Source organism: Pleurodeles waltl, chromosome 3_1 (genome assembly GCF_031143425.1).
Source record: "Pleurodeles waltl isolate 20211129_DDA chromosome 3_1, aPleWal1.hap1.20221129, whole genome shotgun sequence".
NCBI lineage: Eukaryota > Metazoa > Chordata > Amphibia > Caudata > Salamandridae > Pleurodeles > Pleurodeles waltl.
The window spans coordinates 1,646,923,815-1,646,944,796 of NC_090440.1; the positions used below are offsets into that span (position 1 = coordinate 1,646,923,815).

The window sequence follows — 20,982 nt, forward strand, 5'->3', positions numbered from 1 at the left end:
TGCCTGCAAGAGGATGTCTGGGGTGGTCCATAGGACTCTTATTTCCAGTGTTAGAAAGATGCCCTCAAGCGGCAAGCTAAAAATGTGGCACCTTTTTGTGGTATAATGTCAGTGCACATCCTAAGGACCTATTTGTCTCCGCACTTGCATCCGCAAAAGGGCGCAGATCAGATGGTAAAATAATTCTGTCATTTGTATAAGGCCAGGCGGCTCCCATACAGGTTAGGGAACTCTCTCTCATTATACTTCTGGCGCTACATGTGTGCCAGTGCTATCTGTATTAGAGAAGGGGACGCACAGGTGTCAGTGGCCCCATTCTGTAAGGCCTTAGTGCCTCGGGGGCATACCTGCCCTTTGCACCCCTGGGGCATTATGCTTAATATGGCGCCAGGGGAGGCAACAATGGCTAGTACGGGGAGCAGTGTTTGTGCATATGCAGATGCAAAGGCTCAGTTACTCTACAGACATGTAGCATCATACCCCTGATCCATATTTTCTAACAATCATAAACAAACAATAGGAATCTCTGGGCCAGATGTAGCAAAGGGTTTTTCCCATTCTGTGTCAATGGGAAAATGTGTTCGTACATATGGCCCTCTGTCCTGTATGCACATAACCCATGTCTTGTACACAAAAATATAATATTGTATAGTAACGGCAGCCTGTGATATGACACACATAATAATGATGCTTGATTTATATTTAGGTTGAGGATTCTTTGAAACATGTAGAGTTCATTTCTAAGGTTAATACGTATAAATTCAAAACAAACATGAAATATATATAAATAATTATGGATGTTGCTGTGCTATAAATAATCTGTGACGTTGACAAGACAGGAGTCCAAGAGCGATATAGATGCATTGTATAGTTCCCTACTGACAGTAATAAGAATACAATAAAAAGGGGCATCTTACCAATGCTGGCTGTAAGCTTTGGATGTAGTGTTACTAATTCTCCTGAGATCCTGAGCCCATGTAACCAAGGCAAGACAGGCCTTTTATTTCACTGGACAATCTGCTGCAGTCTTTGGAGGCCTGTTTTGAAAGCCCAGGGCCGCTCCTTGTGATTCTGTCTCTCACCCAGCTCTTCATAGTTAATTGCAGCAGACAGTAGGAGACTTCAGGGGAGAGAGAATGAGAGGGAAGTTAGAACGAAAGCAAAGACGAGAGAAGAGTAACAGGAGAGGAGAGTGAGAGAACGGATGCAAAGAGAGCGATTGCACAAGGAGATATAGGAAGTGGAGCTGGTGTGATCGTTTTTGCCAGGGCTGCTTTTCGTTCTCTAGTCCACCCTGAAGGATATCTACTGTAATAGCAATGATAGTGCACTTTAAGATAACAAAAGTGTTGCTTGCAGGAGTACACGTGAAAGTGTTCAGGGCAGCATTGCTGCATGGAGGTGATGGCCATGGATACGTAAGAAAACAGAATGAAATAGAAAGTGAAAAGTTACTTTGGGCAAGAAAGTGAAAAGTTACTTTGGGCTATCGGGCAATGGCGCCTTCCACCTTATTAGCAGAATCTGTGGTAAAAATAGGCCCTTAAAGGTGACTGGGCTAAGGGTGTGTATACTGTAACCTTTTATCACAGTCATGAAGTGCATAGCGTTCTGGTAGCACACATTTTAAGCCCATGGTAAAGCTTCTTCAGAATTGTATGCATCGGTTTCCCCGTAAATGTGTATGTTTAAAAAAAAAAAAAAATACCATCACAGACTTAAAATACATGCCACAAAATACTTTGCTTTTAATAAGGATTTAAAACGTTTCATTGCAAAACCTTGGATTATTATTGGCATCTTGACTGTTTACTATTGGTTTGCTCATTCTATTACGAGAATGTGTTAACAGTGCTCTTCTTTGTAGACCATTTGAACGCTCGAGTGAAGATGTAGACATCATCTTTACCCGCCTGAAAGAAGTCAAAGCATTCGAGAGATTTCATCACAACCTCCTGCAACAAATCTGCTTTTGTGGATATTATGAAAATTTGGAGAAAGGAGTTACCTGTGAGTGAGTCTTCTCGTGTGATGCATTCCACTTACTTGTGAATTGCTTAATTGAAACATGCATGAAAGGTATACTAGAAATAGCTCGATATAAACATACACATGGAAAGCAGTCTCTGCCATCATCATATACCTTTAGCTCTTGATGTTTGTGGCAGCAGATATTCCTGTGCTCTGGATTATAGCCTCCTCAATGATTACTTACCTTTTCTGTAGTGGACAAAACTTTTGTGATCGCCCATCACTAATGTGATGTTCACTGAGCAGCTTTTGTATTTGACATTAGCTCTATAGTGAAGAATGCTCCCCTGGTGCCCCATTTTAGAATGGATTGTCAGTCAAATATCGGTAATCAGTTTGACAACAAATAGAAGTTTCCTAGTTTTGAAAAATATAGTATTTTGTACCCTCAGATACCCTTTTCTTGATGGTAATGAAGCACTTTTTATGAAACATTTTCTTCCACATATTTTGCTCTGGTATACATGCCTTTCATTTTCTTTCACATAATCTTACTATCCCATAAACAAAAGATTGCCTCTTATGATAATGCATTATTTTTCAACCCAAAATTATTTTTTCACTTTCTTAAATAGGCTAGTTTGACCTCCAGACATCACCTTGTTTGTTTCATTAGGTAGTCACATTTCGTACTCCCCCAAGGGACCAGTATTGAATCACATATATATGTGTCACCATCAGATATCAGGGGTGCCCTACAGATGACAGGCATGAGCACCCACAGTGTGAGGAGACCACCTTATACACAGAATAACAAACAGATTTCATGCGTGACTACTAGATACCTGGCGTGGCCATGAGATATCAGGATTGCCCAAAGTATGCAACCTAGAAAGCCCAACTGAAACTTAGGTGGCTACCATGGGCTTGATGCAAACGAAATGTCAGGGCTTTCTACCAAATGTGAATATTTGTCCATCAGATTGCATGGGTGGTCATCCAATACATGGAATGTCCACCAAGTGCTATGTTACCTGAAGTCATAGTTGGTTATTAGATATCATTTGTGGCCGCCAGATTCAAGGGATGACCAATCGTTACTCAGAATGTCCACCAGATGCCAAAATGGCTACCAGATGACATGAGTCCATGCAAGAAGGCAGAAGTGCCGCCAAAATCAAGAGTGATCACACCATATGGAGTTGTTCACTTTAGGATAGTGATGCCTCCCAGTAATCATATGCTGGGGGTTCTCATCAAATGCCAGGGTTTGCTGTCAGGTGTCAGTGGTGCGCATTGTGCTGCAGGAGAGACTTTCTCACGCCAGCACAGTTGAAGGCTGGGGATGTCCACCCGAAGCCAATGTGTTTGCCACCATATCCTAATAGTCACAATGTCAAGAGTATCCATCTTATATGAATGGCAGCCTTACAATGCCAAGGATGGTGACCAGTTTTGAGAGGGGTCAACTTATCTAGAATTGTTCTTCATGAGTCGACACCATATGCTATGGATGCATTAAAGAAGATAAGGGTAGATACCATGTTTCCAGAATGGCCACCAAATGCTAAAGGTTGAGGCCATGGTTGGCCACATTATGTCAGTGATGCTCACCAAAAAAACTGGGAGTTTAAAAAAAATTCCCACAGCCCACACCCTGCATATGCTGTTGAGTTCACAAGAGTCATCTCTGCCCATTTAAGTCAGCCTATTGTTTGCTTCTAGTAGGTATTGCATACCTTTTTTACAACTATTCAAGAGTAATTACTGGCTAGTAGAAGCGGAAGAGCCGATGCAAATTGGTCTCCAAAAACTTCAGGTAGGAAAAAGGTAACCTTAATATTTCTTAACCACCCAATTTCACTACTGAATTGGAATTTTAATAACCATTAAAAATAGTTGTTTATTTTACTAGCTGATCTCCTTCCTGAGATACAGTACTAGTATTTGATATCTCTTCACAGTGTTTCTCCTAGGGCCAGCCAGCTCTCCTACTGTGAAAGTTGATTTTGAATGTAGTTGCTGTAAGAACAATTTTTTTATTTTTTTATTTTGATTTTCAAAAGTAACACAACCAGCAGCAGTGACAGTGGCATACATATTACTCAGTTTTTCATGGCTATAGTCTCTTTAACATCCCATCACCTTTTAGAAGCTTACATGATTAACTCCCCAAGTCTGAGAGAAAGTTCATCACTACAGTTCATCCAAGTCTTTTTCCTGACATCAGTGTCACTCTTTCCAGTCCCTCTTCAACATGCCCCATCCCCCGTTCATTCCGAGTTGTTGCCACTCCCCGAAGAGTCCCCTCCCAAACATGGATTGTGGAACGATTCGCACACTGCCCTCCAAGCCCCCACATCATACATAAGTTGTTTGTCCCTCCTACTTTTCTTCATGTGCGCTTCCTCAGCTAATACCCATTCCTCCGCCACCCTACGCCATTGTGCAATCGCGAGCGCACATTGGCCCATCCAAGTAATGGCTACCTTTCGCCTTGCCAATACCCGCGCCAGCTGAAGGAACGTTTAGGTCATTTGTTGTCATTTTTTCTTTTTACTTGCCCCAAGAGACACTGCAGCGGCACACATTCTATAGGTATGCTTGTAGTACCCCAGAGATCTGCCACCACCCACTCCCAGAAATCATGCACTAATCGGCACTCCCATGCTAAATGCCTAAAGTCTGCCCCACCCTCTCCGCACCTGGGACACGCATCGGGTCTCGTTATAGAGATGAGATGCAGTGTCTTGGGAGTCAGGTACGTTCTATGCACAAAGTTATAATGTGTGTTAACCTGAATCGTGCATTGCGGGAGACTGTGCGTGTTCGCTTGCATATGCTGGCCCAGTCGCTATCCGTTATTGAGGATCCCAGTTCTAATTCCCAGACCTCTCTCGCTCTGTCTAGCTGTCCCATCCCCTCCTCCCTCATTGCTTTATATAGTTGCGACCCTCTCCCGACATAATAGGATGCCTAGGACTAGCGATGTCTGCATTGTAGCGGGGTACAAAGGCCATGTTCGTTTGGCCACCTCAACCAGCCCTGCATGATGAAGGAAGTGTCCCTGACCCAGGCCAAAAGTGCTGTAATAACACGTTAACTTTAAACTTCTACATGTCATAATTTGAAATACCATGCACCACACCGTGTGGGCTACAAGGCCTACATTGGGATCTTATTAATATTTAAAAAGGAGATTTTGACCTGTCAAAGGGTCTATTTTGTCAGGTCGAATTTCAATTTTTACACTGTTACAGTGAGGCTACAATGGTGGCCTGCAACAATGTTTGCACTGCTACCTTAGTGGATGGAACAATATGTCCACTAATTGCATTTAACTTCTAGTTCTTGGGTACACTTTGAACCTTATACTAGGGACTGTTCGGCAAGTTGACTATGCCACTTCAACCATATTTAAGGAGGGGGCACAGGCAGTTCACTACTTTTTAGCAGGATTAAAGTGCACTGAGTTATAACACCAGCAAATAGATAGGGTGCAAATCTGGAGTGACTTCGCAAAAGATGGTCATTTTCTACAATTTTCTACTAACATTATTAACAAGTAAAGCAGGTCTTGGCACAGCCACCTTTCATCACTGTTTCATGAAATCCAATATCTGGAGGTGCTAACATGTGACAGTTTTCTTTTGTGCCAATCTGTTATGTTACAATGTGTTGTTTACCATGCCTGGCATTATTCTTCTGCTGTTTTATTTTCTGTGCTACGTTATTGTATGGTTTTACTATATTATTCAGTTGTGCATTCTGTTTTGACTGTTTTGCGGTGCCTTGTTGTGCTTTTAGTGTGTTCTTATGTTGCTTTGTTAGGTTAGTGTGTTTTGTTCTGTTGCAGCAAATTCCTTTAAAGTTTCAGTGACAATCATTCAGTACTATCCAAGGTGAAAATACCACTGCTCCATCCCTTCAACTAGTTAAAGCTGCAGTCAGCCAGCAAACTGGGATACAGAACCTTTCTCAAATTAGCACTCACAATGATCACTTTATATGATGTGATTCGCAAATGGTAAGTAACCGGGAATTGTACCCGTTATTTTTGTTTTCGTTTAATGGCCAAAGCAGTTACTTTTTCAAGCAGTGCTTGAGTTAACACTTCAAGCAATGATGGAGCCAATGACAGACTCTTTTTATATTTGTTTCCTTATTTGCATCGTTTTTCCATTATTTCATACCCTGAAGGACCAACTTACACATGAATAGTATATATGCATACCTCGTGGTATAAAGTGTACAAAAGAGCATCAACGTTTCCAGTTTTTGCACATTTATTTGAAAACATTTTTGATTTGAAGAAAAATAGTAAAATAAAGCGCAAATGTCTTCACCGCAGGAATTAGTTGGTGTAACCACTTTTTGTACATCCTCTCACTTTCTGTTTCTACAACGTGTAGTTTACATAGGTAAGGAATGAATTTTTTTGTGATTTAGCCAAAAACTTGGAAACTCAAAATCTACCTGGGAACAAATTACACTTGTCATAATTGACATCATTATGTGACGGCTTGTGAGGAATTGATCATGTGCCTTTAGGGGTTTTCCCTTGTATCACCTAGATGTTTTATTAATAATGTTATGATTCAGGGTAGCGCTGCCAAATTAATTTGCCCTTCATCGTAAGTATAGAACTATTCATCTGGAGATCAGGGGACCATCTGCCTTAAGGATTGAGCGGCGAAAGCACTCCCTCTGTCGGTCTAGTGTGGCCGGACCGACCGCTAAATCTATAATTTGCTGATTGGTCTGCAGGTTTTTTCGCCTGAAGTGACTTCCACCACTTCTGTGAAAAAAAAAGACAGTGACAGCAGGACACCATGACATGACAGCCAATTAGCACCTTTGTTATTTTCTGAAAACAGACCACCTTAAAAACAAAACAAATGTCCCACACTCTGGGAGTTTTCTCCCATCGTGGGAAGAACATTGTGCACTGTTCCTGTCCCATTACGTAACAGTAATCTTCGTTACTCCTGGTGTCCTCATCCCATTCATCACTAATTAAGAGATCTATCCGTCTCACCATACAGAAAAAAGAACCAAGGAATGCCCATAGGTATTGTCCCCTCTCCGTCCTGCAGGAGCCCACATAGGCAATACCTATCCAGGATTCCGGCTGAAATACCAAGCCATCAATAAAAAGCCCGGTGTCACAGACTCACCTGGTTCCAATCGCAGAGGTGATGGTGGACCTCCAGTCCTAGCTGGGGCAGCTTAACCCCTTCGCTGCCAGACCTTTTCCCCTTAGGTGCCAGGCCTTTTTTGGCTATTTGGGGCTGTTCGCACCTAGGCCCTCATAACTTTTTGTCCACATAAGCTACCCACGCAAAATTTGCGTCCTTTTTTTCCAACATCCTAGGGATTCTAGAGGTACCCAGATTTTGTGGGTTCACCTGAAGGAGACCAAGAAATTAGCCAAAATACAGTGAAAATTTCGATTTTTTTTCAAACAAATGGGAAAAAAGAGCTTCAGAAGAAGGCTTGTGGTATTTTCCCTGAAAACGGCATCAACAAAGTGTTTGTGGTGCTAAAATCACCAGTCTCCCAGCTTATAGGAACAGGCAGACTTGAATCAGAAAACCCAATTTTTTAACACAATTTTGGCATTTTACTGGGACATACCCCATTTTTACTATTTTATGTGCTTTCAGCCTCCTTCCAGTTGGTGACAGAAATGGGTGTGAAACCAATGCTGGATCCCAGAAAGCTAAACATTTCTGAAAAGTAGACAACATTCTGAATTCAATTCAGCAAGGGGTGATTTGTGTAGATCATACAAGGGTATCCTACAGAAAATAACAGCTTAAATAAAAAAAAAAATGAAATTAAGGTGAAAAAACAGCCATTTTTCTCAACGTTTTACTCTGTAACTTTTTCCTTCAATGTCAGAATTTTGAAAGCAATATACTATTATGTCTGCTAGACTCTTCTGGGTGCGGGGATCTATAGGGCTTGTAGGTTTATCAAGAACCCCAGGTCCCCAGGGCCAATAAATTAGCTGCACCTTGTAATGGGTTTTCATTCTATACCGGGTATACAGCAATTCAGTTGCTGAAATATAAAGAGTGAAAAATTGGTATCAAGAAAACCTTTGTATTTCCTAAATGGGCACAAGATAAGGTGTTGATAAGCAGTGGTTATTTGCACATCTCTGAATTCTGGGGTGCCCATGCTAGCATGTGAATTACAGGGCATTTCTCAAAAAGACGTCTTTTTTACACACTGTCTTACATTTGGAAGGAACAAATGTAGAGAAAGACAAGGGACAATAACACTTGTTTTACTATTCTGTGTTCCCCCAAGTCTCCTGATAAAAATGGTACCTCACTTGTGTGGGTAGGCGTAATGCTCGCGACAGGAAACACAACATGGATTTTGGTCTCTAGCTCAGCCGACACCTACGGAAACCTACTAAACCTGTGCATTTTTTTAAAACTAGACCCCTAGGGGAATCCAAGATGGGGTGACTTGTGGGGCTCTGACCAGGTTCTGTTACCCAGAATCCTTTGCAAACCTCAAAATGTGGCTAAAAAAAACACTTTTTCCTCAAATTTCGGTGACGGAAAGTTCTGGAATCTGAGACGAGCCACAAATTTCTTTCCACCCATTATTCCCCCAAGTTTCCAGATAAAAATGGTACCTCACTTGTGTGGGTAGGCCTAGCGCCCGCGACAGGAAATGCGCCAAGACACAACATGGACACGTCACATTTAACCAAAGAAAACAGAGCTGTTTTTTGGAAAGTGCCTAGCTGTGGATTTTGGCCTCTAGCTCAGCCGGCACCTAAGGAAACCTATCAAACCTGTGCATTTTTTAAAACTAGACACCTAGGGGAATCCAAGATGGGGTGACTTGTGGGGCTCTCACCAGGTTCTGTTACCCAGAATCCTTTGCAAACCTCAAAATTTGGAAAAACAAAACCACTTTTTCCTCACATTTCGGTGACAGAAAGTTCTGGAATCTGAAAGGAGCCACAAATTTCCTTCCACCCAGCGTTTCCCGAAGTCTCTCGATGAAAATGGCATCTCACGTGTGGGTAGGCTTAGTACCCGCGACAGGAAATGTCCCAAAACACAATGTGGACACATCACATTTTCCCAAAGAAAACAGAGCTTTTTTTGCAAAGTGCCTAGCTGTAGATTTTGGCCTCTAGCTCAGCCGACACGTAGGGAAACCTACCAAACCTGTGCATTTTTTAAAAGTAGACACCTAGGGGAATCCAAGATGGGGTGACTTGCGGGGCTTTTACTATGTTCTGTTACCCAGAATCCTGTGCAAACCTCAAAATTTGGCAAAAAAACACTTTTTCCTCACATTTCGGTGACAGAAAATTCTGGAATCTGAGAGGAGCCACATATTTCCTTCACCCAGTGTTCCCCAAAGTCTCCTGATAAAAATGGCACCTCACTTGTGTGGGTAGGCTTAGTGCCCGCAACAGGAGATGCCCCAAAACACAACGTGGACACATCACATTTTCCCAAATAAAACAGAGCTGTTTTTTGCAAAATGCCTAGCTGTGGATTGTGGCCTCTAGCTCAGCCGACACCTATGGAAACTTACCAAACCTGTGCATTTTTTAAAAGTAGACACTTAGGGGAATCCAAGATGGGCTGACTTGCGGGGCTCTCACCAGGTTCTGTTACCCAGAATCCTGTACAAACCTCAAAATTTGGCTAAAAAAATCATTTTTTCCTCACATTTCGGTGACAGAAAGTCCTGGAATCTGAGAGGAGCCACAAATTTCCTTCCACCCAGTATTCCCCCAAGTCTCCCGATAAAAATGGTACCTCACTTGTGTGGGTAGGCCTAGTGCCTGTCAAAGTAAATGCCCCAAAACACTGTGTTGGCACATCAAAATTATCAAATACAAAACAAACTGTTTTTTGTTGGGGGGAGGGGTGCCGCCTGCGTTTTTGGTCCTGGGCTCAGCAGCCATATAGGGAAACCTATCAAACCCAAACATTTCTGAAAACTGGACACCCGAGGGAGTCCAGGGAGGTGTGACTTGCATTGATCCACCAGTGTTTTCTTGCCCCGAATCGATTGCAAACTTCAACATTGGCTAAAAAAATACTTTTCCCTCACATTTCGTGACAGAAGTTTCTGAAACCTGAGAGGAGCCACAGATTTTGTTTAACCCAGCATTCCCCCAAGTCTCCCGATAAAAATGATACCTCACTTGTGTATGTGGCCCAGGTGCCTGCAACAGAAAAAGGCCAAAAACCTATAGAGATTGAGGGGATAGCACAGCAAGTTGATAAGCACATATTTTTCTTGTATTCATCTTTAGGCTGACTCTGCTTTGGGGATCCACACAATTGAGGTATCATTTTACTTGGGAGACGGAGGGGAGCGCTGGGTGGTAGGAAATTTGTGCTGGAGCGGTGATCCTACAAATAAAGTGAGGAAAATATGCTTTTTTAAGCAAATTTGAAGGTTTGCTGAGGAGTCTGGGTAAGAAAATGTTGGGGTATCCAGGCAAGCCACACCTCCCTGGACTCCTTGGGGTGCCTAGTTTAAAAAAAAATGTCTGAGTTTGGTAGGTTTCCCTAGATGAAGGCCGCACCCAGGACCAAAAACATAGGTGTCCCCCCCCAACACAGGTAGTTTTGCAATCAATAATTTTGATGTGTCCGCGTACTTCTGTGATGTTCCAAACACTAAAATTGTGAAAAGAAACACACTTAGGTTATGTTAAAAAGACCCCTCACTCACCAACTAAGTTGGTGGCATGCTTCATCATAGGTGTCCGACCCGAGACACCTAGCATGTCTCCGTCTGATTACAGCGGAGCAGGTTTTGTCATTTTTACCACACATACTGGTTGGATTTGGCCAAGGGTGAGTGATGGCTCAGTAGATCCGATTTTATTAACAAGAGATTTCACAAAAGTGAAATGCACCGTTAATAACTGAAAGGCCAAAAACTGAACCAATGACTCACAGCTCGTGAGCTGTAAAGCCGCGTCAAGGCACCAACCGCTTTACAGTCCATTCACAAACCTTTCATACATGACATGCACAAGACCATTCATGCCGCCAGCCGTGGGCCCAGCAAATTACAACATTCACATCAACAGACAGCGCCATTCAAGGGCCCATCACTTTCATACGCCCACATGCCTGATCAGCAATCACATCAGCTGATGGGAGTGTGTGGACTGGCGGTTGGCTGGCACCACCAGCCAAGCGCCACTCCATGCACACCGCCAGCCAAGTGCCACTCCATGCACACTGCCATCCAAGCGCCACCCCACGCACACGGCCAGCCAAGGGCCGCCCCACACACACCGGCAGCCAAGCGCCACCTCACACACACTGCCAGCCAAGCGCCACCCCACTCACACCGCAACCAAGCGGCACTCCATGAACACTGCTATCACTTTTTTTGTGTTTTTAAACTACAAAGAAACCATTAACTAATTATAAGTACAAAACTACAAACACCAAAGCTCTAACTGAATATATGACAGTAATGCCAACAGTGAAACTGAACATATGAGAATATAAAATGGCAGTTTACGCTCACTGTAGTGGTAACTCCTGAAACAGCCTTCCACACACAGCCCAGGCTTTGAAGGACAGTCCGGGCAGTACATCCGACTTTCCCTCCGGATACCTCTTCGGGCAGAAACTCTACATTTCTTAGTGGGAAAATCTTTTTTGGGAGTGGGAGGAATCTGATCAGGAAAGTGGCGATCTTTCATTCTAGCCACATCCGCCACAACTGCTACTCCAGGAACTCTTGCATGATCCACCATAACAAGCCTCTCTATCACTGTTTCCTGAAATTTAACAAATTTCATCCTTGACTCAGAGGAACAATCCTTAAACAGAATAAAAACATTAATAGTTGCCAGATTGAACAAATGGACAGCCAACTTTTTATACCACACATAAGACTTACGAACAGCAGTGTAGAGTTCCAACCTCTGATCTACTCTATCAACACCACCCATGTGCCTATTGTAACCTAAAATGCACACAGGTCTGCGCACTTCAGCAACTTGACACCAAACAGCCACAGGTAAAGTACTCTAATCATGGATGGTAGTTAGCATGTACACATCCCTCCTGTCTACAAATTTCAGAGTTAGCAGCTCATCATTCTGCAAGGCACTGCACTGTCCCCTCTCAAGTATTTTACAGACAAGCTTCCTTGGATAGCCTTTCCGGTTAGAGCGGATTATGCCACAAGCAGGTGTCCACTCTGAACAACTCCTTGAACAACTGAACTCTAGTGTAGAAGTTATCTACATACAAATGGTGACCTTTGTTAAACAGTTGTCAACCAAGTTCCCACACAATTTTCTCGCTAACTCCAAAAGTGGGTGGACAACCAGGGGGGGTCAATACTGGAATCCCTACCAGTGTAGACCCAGAAATTATAAACATATCCTGTACTACTTTCAGACAGCATATACAATTTAATTCCATATCATGCCCACTTGCTGGGAATGTACTGCCTAAAAACCAAACAACCCTTGAACAGGACCAAAGACTCGTCCACACTTATTTCTTTGCCTGGCACATAGACCTCAGAAAACGATCTACAAAATGATCAAGGACAGGCATAATCTTAAAAAGACAGTCACAATCGGGGTGATCTTGTGGCAAGGCTAAAGCATTGTTAACAAAATGCAGCATCCGAAGAAGAAGCAAATACCGATTACGAGTCATTGTTGCAGGAAATATAGCCATTGCCATCAAGGGACTAGTAGACCAATAAGAAGCCAGTGATGGCTTCCTTATCAACCCCATCAAAAAAGTGAAACCCAAGAACTTTTTCATCTCTTCCAAATTTGTGGGATTCCAATGGGTAGCTCTAGACTGGGGCCTGAGTGTGGCAGCGTTGTCCCTCAAATACTGCTCCGCATGCAAATTAGTCTGCTCCACAGTCTCTTCCAAAAATAAATCATCCATAAACAACTCAAAGAAATTGACAGGCAAAAAGTTTTCTGTATTTACTCTACACCCTGGGAGACTAGTAAAGGCAGGCAACTGTGGCTGCTTCAGGTTTGGGGCAACCAAGGTGTCAGATCTTCCAATGGGAAGGCTTTCAGCCGCTGGCTGCTGCACCATTGGCACATCGATGTGCTTCTCGAAAACAGGCCCTTCATCTGCACTGAGAGTGACTTCCCCATCAGAAGACTCCTCTTGGACAGAAATCTCACTGCCAGAATTTCTCTCTTCCTCGTCTGCCTCAGATGCAGAGCCCGTCTCATAATCATGGTCAGAAGACGATTTAAAAAGCATGCCAACAACCTGCTGCGCGGTCACTCTGCGGCTAGCCATGATCCTTTCTAAGAAGTGTAACGTGACAAATGCGGCAACAACAGACAGCACTGTCTAAAATAAGTAATAAACAAAGTGTGGCTTTAATATAAAGAGTTTTGTACTCAAAAACTATACCACTCACTTGCCTGAAAAAGCTAGACTCACCAGCAACTAATCTGCACAGATTCAGCAATCACCAATGATATCCCACTAAAAAGAAAAAAGAAAAGCATATTAGACATAAGACAACACAAATATTGTGCACAAATCTAAGGACAATTTCACACACAATCCTGCATTTAGTACACCACCTACAAACATGTTATTCATGCATGGCAACCATACTCCTTTTGAGTAAATTTACTAATCTAAAACATGCAACTACACTAACCGCAGGTTAACCACTGTCAAAACGAGCCACAACAAAAGAAGCAAAAGCTTTGAACTAGAACAAAAAGAGAAATAAACTGTTATAATCACAAATGCAAACACTTTGCCAGTTGAGAAACACCCACCACCAAACAGTTGAAAGATTTCCCTTGTGTCTACTAGTCTCCGGGGCAGATGGGCCTAAAAGAAACTAGGCCGATCTGCCCCGAATTGGGGCAGAAACGACGTAAAATATTGTGCCCCCTTGGGGGAGTGGCCCTTGCCCAAGGGGCTGCCCCCACACAAAAAACACCCACACAAAAAGAAAATCCCTGGTGCCTAGTGAATTCAGGCCCCCCATGGGGCAGATGGGCCAGAAAAAAAAAAAAAAAAGACCGATCTGCCTTCTAGGGGGACAGAACTGCCCAAAAGTGTTTCTCCCCCTTTAGGGTGCGACCCTTGCCCAAGGGGCCGCCCCCCCACACAAAAAAAAATCAAATAGCAACACATCCCTGGTGCCATCGTGGCTTCTACCCCCTGGGGGGCAGATCGGCTGAAAAATAATGAGCCGATCTGCCCCCGGGGGGGTAGAAATGGCTACCCCCTGCACAATAAACACACACACACACACATAATCCATGGTGCCTAGTGGATTCTGCCCCCCTTGGTGGCCGATGGGCCACTGCCTAAAAGTGTTTCTTCCACTTTGGGGGCCGTTCCCACACAAAAAAAACAAATGAAAACACATCCCTGGTGCCATCATGGCTTCTACCCCCCCCACCCCCCTGGGAAATCAGCTGAAAAATAATTAGCCGATCTGTCCCGGGGGGGGGGGGGGGGGGGGGGAGGGGAGCCGGCGTAGAAGATTAGGCCCCCTTGGGGAGAAGCCCTTGCCCCAGGGGCCGCCCCCACAAGAACACTCAAACACACACTCATAATCCCTGGTGCCTAGTAGATTCTGTCCCTGTGGGGGCAGATAGGCCAAAAAAACAAGGCCGATCTGTCCCCAAGGGAGGCAGAACTGCCTAAAAGTGTTTCTCCCCCTTTGGGGGGGCCACCCATGTAGAAGATTATGTCCCCTTGGGGGAGTGGCCCTTGCCCACGGGGGGCGCCCGCACAAAAATCTCTCTCACACACACACACAAAATCCCTGGTTCCTAGTGGATTTTGACCCCCTTTGGGGGCAGATGGGCCTAATAAACAAGGCCTATCTGCCCCTGCCTAAAACTATTTTTCCCCCTTTGAGGGGAGCGGCCCTTGCCCAAGGGGCCACCCCTGCACAAAATACACACACAAAACAAAATCCCTGGTGCCTAGTGGGCATTCCTGCTGCCCGATCGCAATTGGGCAGCAAGAATGCTAAAAGAGGCATTGAGGAAAGGAAAACCCTTTCCTTTCCCCAATGCCTCTTTTGAAGTAATCCCTCCCCCCCTGGCCGGAGGAGAAAGGTACTTCCTCTTCCCACGGTGCACTGGAAGCAAATGGCTTCCAGCGTGTTGGACGGCCTCTAATGATGTCAGGGCGCAATCGTGTGCTGACTTCATTAGATTGCGCAGTGGGAGGCAAATCGATTCTCCTTCCAGCCCTGCCTGGGGGAGGGAGATGGGAGGGAGGCCCTCGGGGGTAATGCCAGCACTTCCCCCGAGGGCCTGGTGCAGGGCGTAACAGTTATGTCCCAGGCATCCGAGCAGGGCTGCCCAGGGCGTAACTGTTACATCCCAGGCATCCAAGGGGTTAATGAAACAAGTTAAGAGTCTGGTTCCAAAAACTGCCCCCAGAGGGTAAATGTAGATGGGGTAAAACAAGAAACAATGATCTTGCAGAACTGAGGGAACTGCTCAGCTGTCTCGTGCGCTTCCTAATAAAATCAGCACTCCCTGAGCCTTGTTATCTTCAATGCAGTTTTTATACATTAAAATCATCACAAGGCAATGTTACCCATAGGTTCCCAACTCAAAATGATTTATAGATTGTTTACGCTATTGATACACTCACAAACTTCATCATAGATATTGCATGAGAGAGAGCAGAACCATTTGAAGAATACATTGGAGAGTTTCTGGCACTCCGGAACATATAGGATTGGGATTCAAGCTCAAATACAACTTCAAACCCTAGCAGTCTCTTCCAAAATACTAGATACAACTGGTGAAGAAACACAGTGATAATCTTTCAGTTCAGGTACAGTAGAGTTCAGAACACAGCAGTATAATAGTCCAGCGCGGTCAACCTTATAGGGATGAATATTCAAACAATGTCCAATATCCGAAAAATACACTCACCCCTTCAAGGGAATCAGTCTTTGGATTAATTGCTAACCTATGGATTAGTGAGACATGACACTACTAGAACTGGAATCCAAAGGCAACAGGAGACGATGGTGTAAGAAGCTCAAGAGGAGGCGGAATCGTAGCTCATGAAGGAAGACACTGGAAGTATAGCAAAGGCCTTGATCACTGGATCAACAGGAAGGCTTGGAAGACTAAATTGCTGAAAGATCTGGACGATTAAGGAGGTGAATGCAGGGACGTTACATGCGCAGGACTGGAACAAAGCCAATGCCTGATGCAGGTTCAGAGGGGATATTTATAATGGAAGACAAGAATTTCCAGAAAGGCACGTGTCCCAAATGGACTTGTGGAATTTTCTAATGAACCTGAGGGGAAATCACGTGTTACATATGATGGATATGAGGCCTTGCAGGTGAAAAGTGCAAACAGTAATTGAAAGCAATAAACAAGTACAACAGAACCCCAACTGCATGATAGTACAGTTCAGTGGTTCAAGGTAGACCAAACTTCCAGGAGGGTCAATGCTTCAGGCTTCCTGGGAAGGAAATCATGGCAGGCTCGATAATGGAAGACACCATAAGGGAAGCATGACTTGGAATACTCGGGGCAAGGAAGTGCCATAAGGGAAGGGTGGCATGAACTTGCAAATAAAACCTACCACACATAGGGCACAAGATGAAGTTGTGACAGTTAACCCCCCTCACCCTGTGAAGAATGACCTACCTGGTGTGGTTTGTCAGGGTGACGTATGAAATTATCAGGCAGCTGGAGCTTAACTGCCACAGTATTAATACATTTTTTTCAATAGGAAAGGAACCAAATAAAACAAGGTTGCAATTTGCAAGGACCATGTAGTCATAATTTCTTGTGGCAAACCAAACCTGATCTACCCTTTTGATCTACGGTGGTGGTTCAAATCAAATCAAATCATTAACATTTATAAAGCGCGCTACTCACCCGTGCGGGTCTCAAGGCGCTAGGGGAAAGAGGGGATTACTGCTGCTCGAAAAGACAGGTCTTTAGGAGTCTCCGGAAAGCGGAGTGGTCCTGGGTGGTCCTGAGGCTGGTGGGGAGGGAATTCCAGGTCCTGGCCGCCAGGAAGGAGAAAGATCTCCCACCCGCCGTGGAGCGGCGGATGCGAGGGACGGAAGCGAGTGCGAGGCCAGAGGAACGGAAGAGGCGGGTGGGGACGTAGAAGCTGAGGCGTCGGTTGAGGTATTCCGGTCCCTTGTCGTGGAGGGCTTTGTGTGCGTGGGTGAGAAGTCGAAAGGTGATCCTTTTGCTGACTGGGAGCCAATGCAGGTGTCTCAGGTGTGCGGAGATGTGGCTGTTGCGGGGTACGTCGAGGATGAGGCGGGCCGAGGCGTTTTGAATGCGTTGCAGGCGATTTTGGAATTTGGCTGTGGTCCCAGCGTAGAGGGTGTTGCCGTAGTCCAGGCGGCTAATGACGAGGGCGTGGGCGTGGGCGTGGGTCACGGTTTTTCTAGTGTCGGCGGGGATCCAGCGGAAGATCTTGCGGAGGGTGAGGAAGCAGGCGGAGGACACGGCGTTGACTTGCTTGGTCATGGTGAGAAGAGGGTCCAAGATGAAGCCGAGGTTGCGGGCGTGGTCTGCGGGGGCCGGTGCGGTGCCGAGGGCCACCAGGAGTCGTCCCAGGCGGACGGGGTGTTGCCGAGGATGAGGACTTCCATTTTTTCAGAGTTCAGCTTTAGGCGGCTGAGCCTCATCCAATCTGCGACGTCCTTCATACCCTCTTGTAGGTTGGTCTTGGCACTGGCGGGGTCCTTAGTGAGGGAGAGTATAAGTTGGGTGTCGTCGGCGTAGGAGGTGATGATGATGTCGTGCTTGCGTACGATGTTGGCGAGGGGGCTCATGTAGACATTGAAGAGTGTCGGGCTGAGTGATGAGCCTTGGGGTACGCCGCAGATGATCTCGGTGGGTACTGAGCGAAACGGAGGGAGGTAAACTCTTTGGGAACGGTTTGAGAGGAAGGAGGCGATCCAGTCCAGGGCCTGGCCTTGGATCCCGGTGGAGCGGAGGCGGGTGATTAGGGTGCGGTGACAGACGGTGTCGAAGGCAGCCGAAAGGTCGAGGAGAATGAGGGCGACTGTTTCACCGTTGTCCATCAGGGTTCTGATGTCGTCTGTGACTGAGATGAGTGCGGTTTCCGTGCTGTGGTTGGTTCGGAATCCGGTTTGTGAAGGGTCGAGCAGGTTGTTGTTTTCCAGGAAGGTGGTCAGCTGTTTGACGGTCTTCTCTATTACCTTGGCTGGGAAAGGCAGGAGAGAGATGGGGCGGAAGTTTTTCAGGTCGCTCGGGTCAGCCGTAGGTTTCTTTAGTAGGGCGTTGACTTCGGCGTGTTTCCAGCATTCGGGGAAGGTAGCAGAAGAAAAAGAAGAGTTGATGACGGCCTGGAGGTGCGGGGCGATGATGTAGTCGGCTTTGTTAAAGATGAAGTGAGGGCAGGGGTCCGAAGGGGTGCCGGAGTGGATAGAGTTCATGGTGGATTTGGTTTCTTCAGTGTTGATGTGGGTCCAGTTGTTGAGGGTGATGGTCGGGGGTGCGGGTTTGGTGGTGTTTGGTTGGGTCTGGTGTCCGAAGCTGTCGTGGAGGTCGCTGATCTTGCGGTGGAAGAAGGTGGCGAGGGATTCGCACAAATCCTCTGAGGGCGTGACGGCGTTGTCGTTATGGTTGGAGAACTCCTTGACGATGCTGAAGAGTTCTCTGCTGTTGTGGCTGTTTTTGTCCAGTCTGTCGGTGAAAAAGTTCCTTTTAGCAGCGCGGATCAGGTGGTGGTGTTCGCGGGTAGCGTTCTTGAGGGCGGTCATGTTGTCAGCGGTGTGGTCCTTGCGCCAGGCCTTCTCGAGAGCGCGACAAGTTTTCTTTGATTCTTTGAGGGTGTCAGAGAACCAGAGAGGTTTTTTGGTTTTGGTCTGTCGATGCGTGCGTTTGAGGGGAGCAAGGTTGTCTGCGCAGTTGGAGATCCAGTTTGTGAGGCTGAGGGCTGCGTCGTTGGGGTCGGTGGTGAGGGTGGGTTGGTTGGCGGCGAGTGCGGAGAAGAGTTGCTCTTCGGGGATCTTGTTCCACTGTCGACGAGGGATGGGTTGAGTGCGGAGGTGGCGGGTCTCGTGTCGGAATGTGAAGTGGACACAGCTGTGGTCGGTCCAGTGTAGAGCGGAGGTGTGGCTGAAGAAGATGTGTTTGCTGGCGGAGAAGATAGGGTCGAGCGTGTTTCCGGCGATGTGGGTGGCGGTGTTCACCAGTTGTTTGAGGCCGAGGTTGGCGAGGTTGTCGAGCAGGGTGGTGGTGTTGGGGTCGTTGTTTTGTTCCAGATGAAAGTTGAGGTCGCCTAGGAGGATGTAGTCCGGTGAGGCGAGGGCGTGCGGGGAGATGAAGTCGGCGATGGCGTCGCTGAATGGGGCGCGCGGTCCGGGAGGACGATAGACGATGGATCCTCTGAGGGTGGTCCTCGGGTCGGTGCGAATCTGAAAATGCAGGTGTTCAGCGGCGAGAGGGGTGTCTTCGGTGGAGGTGGTGACGCTGATGGAGTCTTTGAAGACGATGGCGATACCTCCTCCAACTTGGTTGGTGCGGTCTTTTCTGGAGATCTTGTAGCCTTCGGGGATGGCGGTGGCGATGTCTGGAGCAGAGGAGGCGTTCATCCAGGTCTCCGTGATGAAGGCGACGTCTGGGGCTGTGGAGTCCAGGAGGTCCCAGAGTTCAACGGCGTGCTTGTGGACGGAACGAGCGTTGACCAGGATGCACTTGAGGTGGTTGATGGCGCGTGGGCTTGTGGTCGTGGTAGTTACGTGGTGGAAGATGCGTTTGCAGGAGTTGCAGGTGAAGGGTCCATGGGTGCGTTTGGGGTGAGCTTGGAAGCAGGTGTTGGAGCGTCCTGGGTTGAGGGCGTGGAGGGTGGTGGGGTCGTAGCGGATCAGCGGGGCTTGGGAGAGCTGGTTGAGGATGTTTTATTAGCATTCCGCTCTATATTAACTTTAGTCTGTTGTAAGTGTTGTAACACTTTCTGTTGGGAGTCAGTGAGGTGTTTTACAAAGTCTTGTATTGCACGTACACTTTCAGATGTTTTACCAATATTTTCAGGTAACATTCATGGATGTGTTCCTGTTACATAATAGAACGGAGATACTCCAATGGCAGAATGCTGTGAATTGTTATTCACAAACTCTACAAAAGGTAACAAGGACTCCCACTCTATAGAAGTAACGTTTGATACATTGCAGTGTCTGTTCCAGTACTTGATTTACTCTCTCTGTCTGCCCATCAATTTGTGGGTGAAAAGTGGATGAGAGTCAAGTGTCAATGTCCAATAATGGGCAAAGACTGTGTCAGAGTTATGAAATGAATTGCGGGCCTCAGTCGGAATTAATGACAGAGGGCAGGCCATCGCCATGTAATCACAGGATATGCTGCACAAGTAAGATGGTAAAAGTCTTAGCATTTGGCATTTGTTTTAAGGCAACAAAGTGTGCCATCCTAGAAAATAGGTCAACAACTACCCAAATAGTATTGTAACCTTTGAAGCTGCTCAATCCTGTGCTAAAATTCATTCTTATAGTATGCCAGGGATGTGGGTGCACAGGCAAGGTTCTTAACAGATCCGCAGGAGCAGTGTGAGAAGTCTTGTTCTGTGAATAGATGAGACAGGTCTGGACATAATCATGCACATCTTTGGTCATTGTTGGCTACTAAAACCATGGCTGACCGTCTTTCAAAGACATTTATTTCTCTTTGGTACTACAATCCTGCAGCTCCATTGGTAGTAGACTCCAGGCATTCCGTGATTATTCATTCAGACAGACAAAAAGTAGGAGAACTCCCAGGTATGCTGCAGTCTATAAACAGCCTTAACGATCAATACAGTGCTAACTATGACACATGTTTTATAAACAGAAACCTCTGTCGAGTTAAGTCAAGTTTTTTTTGTTTTGTTTTTCTGTGGATGCACCAGGGGTCTTGTGAATTCCAGGATGAACAGCCAAAGGATTGTCATGACACCAAGTTAGAGATTCATGTCTTAATTCTTTAGTAGGAACAAATAA

The 20,982-nt window shown here is 45.8% G+C and overlaps 1 protein-coding gene across 2 annotated transcripts in view; it reads left to right on the forward strand.

The window, feature by feature from the left end:
- Positions 1-20,982, forward strand: part of RAPGEF4 (Rap guanine nucleotide exchange factor 4) — a 942,686-nt gene that overhangs the window by 78,960 nt on the left and 842,744 nt on the right. For both annotated transcript variants that reach the window (XM_069225351.1, XM_069225352.1), the window contains exon 2: positions 1,868-2,010. In XM_069225351.1, the coding sequence (XP_069081452.1) occupies positions 1,868-2,010 (143 nt within the window). The remainder of the gene's footprint in view (positions 1-1,867; positions 2,011-20,982) is intronic.